This window comes from Bubalus bubalis, chromosome 18 (assembly GCF_019923935.1).
Source record: "Bubalus bubalis isolate 160015118507 breed Murrah chromosome 18, NDDB_SH_1, whole genome shotgun sequence".
NCBI classification, from domain to species: domain Eukaryota; kingdom Metazoa; phylum Chordata; class Mammalia; order Artiodactyla; family Bovidae; genus Bubalus; species Bubalus bubalis.
Genome location: NC_059174.1, coordinates 55,832,389 through 55,842,109, shown reverse-complemented (window position 1 = coordinate 55,842,109; position 9,721 = coordinate 55,832,389). Strand labels below are relative to the sequence as shown.

The window sequence follows — 9,721 nt, the reverse complement described above, 5'->3', positions numbered from 1 at the left end:
CTCTATCATATGTAATCCCTTGAATCTATTTGTCACTTCCACTATATAATCGTAAGGGGTTTGATTTAGGTCATACCTGAATGGTCTAGTGGTTTTCCCTACTTTCTTCAATTTAAGTCAGAATTTTGCAATAAGGAGTTCATGATCTGAGCCACAGTCAGCTCCCAGTCTTGTTTTTGCTGACTGTATAGAGCTTCTCCATCTTCAGCTGCAAAGAATATAATCCCTCTGATTTCAGTATTTACCATCTGGTAATGTCCATGTGTAGAGTTGTCTCTTGGAGAAGGCAATGCACCCCACTCTAGTACTCTTGCCTGGAAAATCCCATGGACGGAGGAGCCTGGTGGGCTGCAGTCCATGGGGTCGCTGGGAGTCGGACACGACTGAGCGACTTCACTTTCACTTTTCACTTTCATGCATTGGAGAAGGAAATGGCAACCCACTCCAGTGTTCTTGCCTGGAGAATCCCAGGGACGGGGGAGCCTGGTGGGCTGCCGTCTATGGGGTCGCACAGAGTCGGACACGACTGAAGCGACTTAGCAGCAGCGGCAGCAGCAGCAGAGTTGTCTCTTTTGTTGTTGGAAGACGGTGTTTACTATGACCCTCTTAAAGTTTGCAAAACTGTTAGCCTTTGCCCTACTTCATTTTGGAGAGAGAGACATACAGAGGATGTGAGTGTTAATACGGTATATTCGAGTATTTATTATACTGCTCCTGCAAATTTTCTCTAGGTTTGAAGATTAAAAAAAAAAAAAAAAAAAACCCAGGGCAAAAACAAAGTACATTTTCCTCTTCTGTGGCATCACTGAATTTGTTAAACATTTATCAAGCACCTAGGGCGTGCCAGACATTAGACAAGAGCAGTGAACACAACCCTGACCTCGGGGCAGTAGCATACCAGGAGCTCATCATATATCACAGGGTTTATTTGCTTCTCAGCACTTAATGCTGTGTCAGGATCTTATTTACTAATCTGTTTACTAGGTTTTACATTTCTTTTTCCTGGCTCACCTCCTTCCACCTCTGCTAGAAGGAACCCCCTGAACAGGAACTGTGTCCATCTCCTTCAGTGTGTCTCCAGCGCCCAGTACATAGTGGGCTTTCCACTGACATTTCTTTAACGGTAAACTATGTGAGTAGAGACTATCTCTGTCTCCGAGCTCCACTAGGAGCCTAGAACTGGGCCGGGCACATAGTAGGTGTTCAATAAATATCTGTTGAATTAAAGAATGTAAGTGCTGAAGAGAACAAGGAGCTCCTGCTTTTCTCAGCTCTAACCCTAATTTCTGGAGGAGCACCTGGCACATAGTAGGTGCTCAATACACATAAGTTGAAAGAATGAATGTTAGATCCAAGAACACAGGGCAGAGACTTCTGGGTTCTGAAGACTGTCTCCTTAGCTCCCAGCTCCACGCCTGGCACACAGTAGGTGCTCAGCCAACCCGCCCCAGCGCGCACTACCCCCGGGCCTCCCTGACCCCTCCTCTGCCTGAGGGGCGGGGCCGACCGGGGTGCCCTCTGTGACGTCACAAAGGCCCCGCCATGCCTCTAGCCTGGGCCCTTCTGCTGCTCTTGGGCCTGAGCGCCCGCCGAGACTGGGGCTGCCTGCAGTGTGACAACTCGGTGCGGGAGGCCCTGAAGCAGCTGCGCCTCGCCCTCATCCCCAGCCGGTTCCAACAAGGGCAGCTGCAGGCCCGCGCTCAGGTCGTGCTGCGGGGCATGGAAGGGCCTTTCTTCCGGGACTACGCGCTAAACGCCTTTGTGGGCAGAGTGGGTGCGTGCTGGGGCGGGGAGAGGGCCCTGGACCTTGGAGAAAGGGACCAGTGGGCGAGCCCGAGGCTGGGCGGGGAGGCCACGCCCTCGAGCGGGGGGGCGGGGCCATCCCGAAGGGAGTTGGAGTCGATGATCCCTTGGCTTTCCCAGGGACCCACGGGAATTTCCTCCCCTCTCGTCCCCAGGGACAGACCGTCTGGACCTAGTGGCGTCCTTTGTCAAGAATCAAACAAGCAACTTAATGGCTAGTTCTCTGAGAGGTAGGAGCTAAGAGGGAAAACCTTTTCCCAGCTCCCTTGCCCCTCCTCCCTTTCCACCGGTCCACTAAGCCTTCTCTTCATACAAAAATAAAAGCAATCGCACGTATAGCCTTTACTGTGTGTCTGACAGCGTTCTAGAAAAGCCTAGGACAGTTCATCAAGGTAGGCGTTGTTGTGACCTGCCCTTTACGGAGGGGAAGACTGAGACTCAGAGGGGTTAGGCAACATGCCAGCCCCGTTGTTTTTTTCTTTTTGGCAAATAAAGTTTTATTGGAACACAGCCACACCCATTTATGTAGGTATTGTTTATGTTGCTCCTGCTCACCAAGGCAGAGCTGAGTAGGGACAATGACCATATGGCCCTTAACGCTGAAAATATTGACTGTCTGGATGGACCTTCACAAAAAAGCTTATAGCCACAGGTTTCAACTCAGGCTGTAGGCTGGAATCCCCTAGGAAACTTTTAAAACAGTCTAGGAGCCCAGGCCAATTAAATCAGAATACAGGGGATGGGGCTTGAACATCAGTCATTTTTAAAGCTCTCACCTTTAAAAAAAAAACCTGATTTTTATATTTCAAAGAACTTCTAATAGAAAAGTTGTATGAATAATACAATAAGCACCTATACACCATTCTTTTTAAATATTTTTAATTTGGCTGGGCCAGGTCTTAGTTGCAGCATGTGGAATCTAGTTCCCCAACCCAAGGATCAAACCAGAGCCCCCTGCTTTGGGAGCAGGAAGTCTTAGCCACTGGAAAGTGAAAGTAAAGTCACTCATTCGTGTCCAACTCTTTGCGACCCCATGGACTGGAGCCTATCAGGCTCCTCCTCCTTGGGATTTTCCAGGCAAGATTACTGGAATGGGTTGCCATTTCCTTCTCCAGAGGATCTTCCCGACCCAGGGATCAAACCTGGGTCTCCCACATTGTAGGCAGACACTTTACTGTCTGAGCCACCAGGGAAGTCACCATTCTTACCATTTCACTACATGATAGCCTATTGCCACATTTGGTCTGTCTGTCTGTGTGTGTGTGTGTGACCATTTCAGAGTTAGTGACACTTTAAATTCTTCAGCAGGCACTCTTCTAAAAACAAAGACATTCTCTCGCACAATGAATGTAACTTGGAATTTATATTACAGTGTATACAGATTTATATTACAATTCCATACTATTAGCTAGTAAGTAATCTTCATTCAAATGTTCCCAATTGTTTCAATCATGCCATTCATCACTAGTTTTCTTTCAACTCTGGATCTGTTCTGATTCAGCTGTCTTTTATAACAATGACATTTTTGAAGAGCCTGGGTCAATGATTCTACCAACTAATATTATTGGAGGTTGGCTACATAGGCATGGAGCACCCAAGTGGCTGATCTTAGTTATTCTGTCTCCAGCTCCCCCAGAGATCGACCTGCTACCCTGTGGCCCACAGCCACCACCATGAATCACATCGTTAGCATAGACTACATGGTGTGGCCCAAGGCTCCCAAGTAAAGACAGACACACTTGACAGGCAGGATATTCCAAAGGACTTAGAGATTACCTCCCAGGAGGCAGGGAGTCAGATGAGAGCCAAAGCTTTTGTGGAATGTGCACATTTGGACAACTCAGGCCTTCTGAGTTAACCCTTTACTAGACAATATGTCAAATGGGGCCAAATGCCATGGAGAAAAGAATAAAGCAGGGACCAGGGGATAGGGAGTGCTGGGAATAGGGGCGGGGCTTGCAGGTAAAAACAGGGCAGCCAGGGGACTTCCCTGGTGGTCCAGTGGTTAAGACTCCGCACTTCCACTGCAGGGGGCATGGGTTCAATCCCTGGTCTGGGAATTAAGATCCCACATGCAGCGTGGTGCAGCCAAAAATTAAAAAATAAATACATAAAAGGATGGTTTTTTAAAAAATAAGGCAGCCAAGAAGGATGTCACTGAAAGATTAGCATGTGAGAAAAGATGTAGAGGAGAGGGGGAAGCAACTATGAAGGGGTAGAAGTCTAGGGTAGAAGGCTGAAGCAGAAAGGATAACCACGGTAATACCTGAGATGGGTCAATGATTGGCATATTCACAGAACCTCGAGGAGGCCAGGGAGGCTGGAGTGGAGAGAAGAGAGAGCAAGGGAGAACTGTACAAGATGAGATTCTAGAGGTAACAGGGTGGGCATGCATAGATTGGTACCCATTAATTGGTAGGGACTTTTAACGGTAAGGACTTTTGACTTCTACTCTGGGTCACATAGGAGGATTCTGGGCAGAAGCGTGATGCTAGTGAACTGCCTGAGCTTTTAATGGGGTCCCTCTGTCTGCAGAGAACAGATTTAGCAGGGCAGTGGGGAAGGCTGGGGGACCAGTGGGAAGGTTGTAGCAATCAATGGCCCAGGCAAGAGACGATGATGGCTGGCACCAGGATGGCAGGTGGAGGGGCTAAGAAATGTTGGATTTCTGGACCTCTCTTGAATATTCACAGACAAGGTTTGCTCACATGCATGTTGACAAATTGCATATGAAATGTAAGAAAAAAAGAGCCAAAGCACCAAGGATTTTGGCTTGGGTAACTAGAAACATGATGGCTCCCTCAATGAAGATGGAAAAGACTTCGTCTTCATAGATGGAGTTGGAAGTGGGTTTGGAGGAGGATGTCAAGGTTCAGTCTTGGACTCACTGAGTTTAAAATGCCTGTTAGACATTGAAGGTGGAGATCCTGAATGGGTAGTTAGAGATATGCCCCTGGATATCAGTGTGTGGTCTAGGTTAGTGACACCAGCTCAGGAGGCCTCACTGTATATAGAACAGTGCTGTCCAATGGAGATATGTGAGGCACAAATAGTCACACAGGTAATTTAAAAATTTCTGATAGCCACATCTTTTAAAAAGGTAAACAGAAGCAGGTAAAATAAACTTTAATAGATTTTATTTAACCTAATACCTAAAATATTACCGTTTGAACATGAGAGCAACACAAAAACTATTGAGACGTCATAGTTATTTTTTCATACCCTGTCTTTGAAATCCAGCATACGTTTTATACTAACATCATCTCTCAATTCAGACTAGCCCATTTCAAGTGCTCAATCCTCATGTGTGTCTAGTGACTGCCATATTGGACAGTGCATGTCCAGGTAATATACAAAACTATTCAGCTGGATGAAATCATGAAGGTGTGAGTGCAGACAGAATAGAAGAAAAGAGGAGAGCAGGTCAGGGAAAAGGAGAGGAGAGGTGCTCAAGTCCACCCTTCTATTACTTACCAGATGAGGAAACTGAGGCCAAGGGAGGATGGTTTAGCCTGGGTCCCTGCAGTGGATCAGAAGGTAGACGTAGGTTCTCCAGGCCATAGATTTGCCCAGCGGATCCAGAGGAATAGACAGTCTTGCTTAGAAAAGGAGTTTCCTCATCCCTCCTCTATTCTTTCAAATGTTTGTTTTGGCTGCATCTCAACTGGGGATAATCCTGCCCTCGGCAGTGAAAGTTCCGAGTCCTAACCAATGGACCAGCAGGGAATTCCCATCACCTCTTCTCTTTGAAGCTGCAGGTGAGGCGGCTTGCTGAGTGCCTCCCATCAAGTAAGGATCTGCTTCTTTCCTCAGATGAGCCTCTGCTGGATGAGCTGGTGACTCTTAGAGAGAAGGTAATCAAGGAACTCAAGAAAGTGTTAAGATCATATGAATTAAAAGGTGTGGCATCTCTCTCCACTAAGCCCCCTTCTCCCCTTCCTCATCATCACTTGATTCCCTTCTCCCACCTTGTCTTCCAGACTCCTCTCTTTACCTCCCCTATGACTCAGCCTTCTCTGCCTCTCCCCCAAATTCCCTTCTCTCCTTTTCCAATCTCACTCCTTCCTCCCTCTCCCAGTCCTTTCCCATTAAATTCTTAAATTGCTGGCCCAATCTAAGTCACCTCTGTTCTTTTCTCTTGCAGCCTGCGATCCCAAAATTTGCCGTAAGTCCTGGGTTTATTGTCTGTTCTTCCCTTTGCTACCCTCCTACCCTTTTGGGCTTCCTTGTGGCTCAGCTAGTAAAGAATCCACCTGCAATGTGGGAGACCTGGGTTCAATCCCTGGGTTGGGAAGATCCCCTGGAGAAGGGAAAGGCTACCCACTCCAGTATTCTGGCCTGGAGAATTCCATGGACTGTATAGTTCATTGGGTCACAAAGAGTTGGACACGACTGAGCAACTTTCACTTCACTTTACCCCCTTTTCACCTTGTCCCCCCCAAATCAAGCCCTGCTATCATACCTACGCCATCTGGTATTTCCTCTACCCCAAAGCTATGGCACCAAGGGGTATCTAACTTTTGAGGGCTTATGAAAGTCATTGCAACCTGCAAAAAAGGATTTGTGGGGGAGATTTTAGGCTAGGATAGGCTATGTTGTAGTGAAAAATAAACCCCCACATCTCAGTGGTTTAACGGAAAAAGGGTTTATTTCTCTTTTGCCAAAATTCCATTGAAAGTTGAACAGATATTCCAAGTAGCTCAAGAATCCAGGCTGCACCTATATCATAGCTGCTAAGCTAGCTCCAGAAGGGAGAGTAAATAGAGAATCCCGCAGGGCCTTTTATAACTAGGTCTGGGCGTGACATACATCCCTCTGCCTACCTTCCATTGGCCAGAACTCAGTCACATGGGTGCAACCTACTGCAAAGGAGCTTGGGAAATGTAGTCTTCCTGTGTGTCAGGAAGCAGGGAAGACGGATGAGTGAGCAGGCAGCCAATCTATGCCTCTGGGGGCAGCAGAATGAGAACAGAGAAGAAAGCACATTCTTGTGGTAGACATTTAATTTAAAATTAATTTAACATAATCACATGTCTACCAACTGAATGTTAAGTCAACTACACAACTAATTCCACCCTTCAGTGCTGCTGCTAAGTCACTTCAGTCCTGTCCGACTCTGTGCAACCCCATAGACGGCAGCCCACCAGGCTCCCCCATCCCTGGGAGTCTCCAGGCAAGAACACTGGAGTGGGTTGCCATTTCCTTCTCCAATGCATGAAAGTGAAAAGTGAAAGTGAAGTCGCTCAGTCGTGTCTGACTCTTAGCAACCCCATGGACTGCAGCCCACCAGGCTCCTCCGTCCATGGGATTTTCTAGGCAAGAGTACTGGAGTAATTATGTACAAATTATTTTTAATGTGACTCATCAGTGCATTGAGCAAAATGGGACCTCCAAATTCAGGAAGGCCAAGGGACTCCCTCTCTTCTTTCCCCTTCTGCCTTCCTGCCCTTTGCCAGTCCTCTGGTATCTCCCCTCATCCCACTTCTCCCTTTCCTCTTGCTCAGGCTTGCTGAAAGAAGAAGTCCTGGATTGTTTACATTGTCAGATGATCAGTCCCAAATGCATCAGAGAAAAGTACTGTTTCAGTAAGCTCCTGGAGTAGGGGAAGGCATGGTACAGGTGCATGAGAGGTGAAGTCAGCCACATCCCAGTGAATATGGCTTTTTAAAAAGATGTTTATTTATTTATTTGGCTGTACCAGGTCTTAGCTGCAGCGTGTGGGATCTAATTCTCTGATCAGGGATGGAACACATGGCCCCCTGTATTGGGAGTGCGGGCAGAGTCTTAGCCACCCAACCATGAGAGAACTCCTGAATATGGCTTTTGAGGTCTCCCACATACAACCTTGAACTCTTCCCTTGCCATTTGATTACTGTATGGCCCAGAAGTTGCTTCCATATTCTGAAATTCACTTTCCTCCTACTAATTGGAAGACCCCTCTGTAACTTTACAATGCTTCTAAGGCCAAAATGGCAGGTACTAGAAAAGCATTTTATTTATAGCCAGTGCCATACTTGGGGAGTATGGCAGGACGTGCTGAATTCACTCATTCAGAGGCTTTAAAAATATGTATCTTTATAGTACAAAGCGTAATACAGTGAACTGCTATAAATCCATCAAGGTTGAATAGTTATGTTCAACCTTTTCACACGCTGTTCCCACTCTCTCACTGCTGCTCTTTGTCCCTTACTTCAATAAAGTCTCAGAATTCCCCTCCTCAGAGAGAACTCCCCGATCACAAACTAAAGGATCACTTCCCTGGGAGATGTGGGCTTCCCTGGTGGCTCAGATGGTAAAGAATCTGCCTGCAATGCAGGAGACCTGGTTTAATCCATGGGTCAAGAAGATCCCCTGAAGAAGGGAATGGCAGCCCACTCCAGTATTCTTGCCTGGAGAATTCCATGGACAGAGGAGCCTGACAGGCTACAGTCCATGGGGTTGCAAAGAGTCAGAACTGAGGGACTAACATTTTCACCAAGTCCTCTCCGCCACCTCCACCTCCCATCCAATGAGATGCATTTGGCGCTGTGCTATGTTGACTGCTCCATGAGAGCAAGGATTTTGCCAAAGGAATTTCCAGCAGTATCCCAAAAGCCTAGAAAGGTGCCTGGGACACAGAATATGTGGAACGGATAAATCAAAAAGTCAGACCCAGGAAAGGGCAGGGACCAAGCAGGGAGAAGGGAGAGAGAAGCCCGACCCTGGCCAGGTTGCGGAGTGAGCAGGTGGGTGTGGGTGCATGCCCAAGGAAGGGTGATGACTTGGAGGTCGGGCTGTTTCCCCTCCCTCTCGACCGCCCACCCCTCCACCCCAGTCGACGGGCAGCCCCGCATGGACCTGCAGTATCATAAGAAAAATGAATTCCAATGGAGTCCTGGCCTGACTGGCAGCATCATTTCCGTGTGTCTTGCTGTCTTGGCCTTCGGTATCATCGTGGCTTCGTGAGTCATCCCTGCCCTCTCCTGAGGTCGCCAAATGCCCCCACTGGACCCCTCAAGGAATGGCACTGCCCTGGATCAGTCACTGTGTCATTTGGGAATCTCCTCCGCAGTCACTTTATGCCTCTCTCTCTGTTTCCCTCTGTCTCTCCGCACCTCTATCTCTTTTTTCTTTCTTTCATATCTCTCTGTCCATTTCTCTCTCTCCTCTCTGGGCCCAGGAGAGAGCTGGTGGGTGTGGCCCCATGCTCTCCCCCACCCCTGGGCCCCATTAAGTCTTTCCTGGGTCCTCAATCCAGAGCCTCCTGTCTTTTTCCCTTCTTTCTGTTTTCACATTTCATATCCTCTCTCCCAGTCCCAACTTTTCTCTCCTCCCTCCTCACGTAACTGATTGGCTGAGAACCCTGGAAATCTGCCCAGAGACTCATGATGTCACTGGCTGAGCCAAATAACGCCAATGATTGGAGGGAAAGTTTTGGGTGGTCGGTAGACCTGGTGGGGTCTGAAGTTCTTTTTCTAACCGGTGGGCTTTGTCTCTCTGACCAGGGCTATTACATACAGGCGAAACCGAAAACTCCTGCTTCAGTAGGGCGCTGGTTTTGAGGTTTGTAAGGGGAAAGGAAAAGAAGTTTATTAAAGTCTGTGACAAATTCCTCAATGTCTCCATCAGTATCTGGAGGACTCTGCCTCAGCTGGTGTAGCTCTGCACACCTGACTGAGTGCTTCTCAAGGTTGGAACCATGTCTCACTCATCTGTCGATTCCAATTACCCTAATTCAAAGTAGAAGTTATTTAGACTTTCAAGAGTGATCGATAACCTACGATGAGGACTTGAAGGGGGCAACCATTCCTACTTTTGGGGAAAAAAATGCATCCGAAAGGAGAAGTACTGTGGTGCGACCATAGAGGTCGAAAGCTTGCCACCTGTTGCCAAGATACCAGTTTTAATACCTGCACAGTAGAGCTCACTTTGGGGCGGT

The 9,721-nt window shown here is 47.6% G+C and overlaps 1 protein-coding gene across 2 annotated transcripts; it reads left to right on the top strand.

Annotated features, from left to right (window-relative positions):
• Positions 1 to 766: 766 nt before the first annotated feature.
• On the top strand, positions 767 to 9,376 carry IZUMO2 (IZUMO family member 2). 2 transcript variants are annotated; one of them, XM_006080063.4, is made up of 7 exons: positions 781 to 1,774; positions 1,959 to 2,033; positions 5,617 to 5,703; positions 5,948 to 5,968; positions 7,308 to 7,388; positions 8,618 to 8,744; positions 9,288 to 9,376. In XM_006080063.4, the coding sequence occupies exons 1-7, from the start codon at positions 1,543 to 1,545 to the stop codon at positions 9,328 to 9,330; spliced, it is 666 nt and encodes a 221-aa protein (XP_006080125.1). In that variant the 5' UTR covers positions 781 to 1,542; the 3' UTR covers positions 9,331 to 9,376. The 2 variants fall into 2 exon arrangements, with proteins under 2 accessions (XP_044787333.1, XP_006080125.1); XM_044931398.2 differs by lacking the exons at positions 7,308 to 7,388; positions 8,618 to 8,744; positions 9,288 to 9,376 and having other exon boundaries at positions 767 to 1,774; positions 5,948 to 6,581.
• The last annotated feature ends 345 nt before the right edge of the window (positions 9,377 to 9,721 follow it).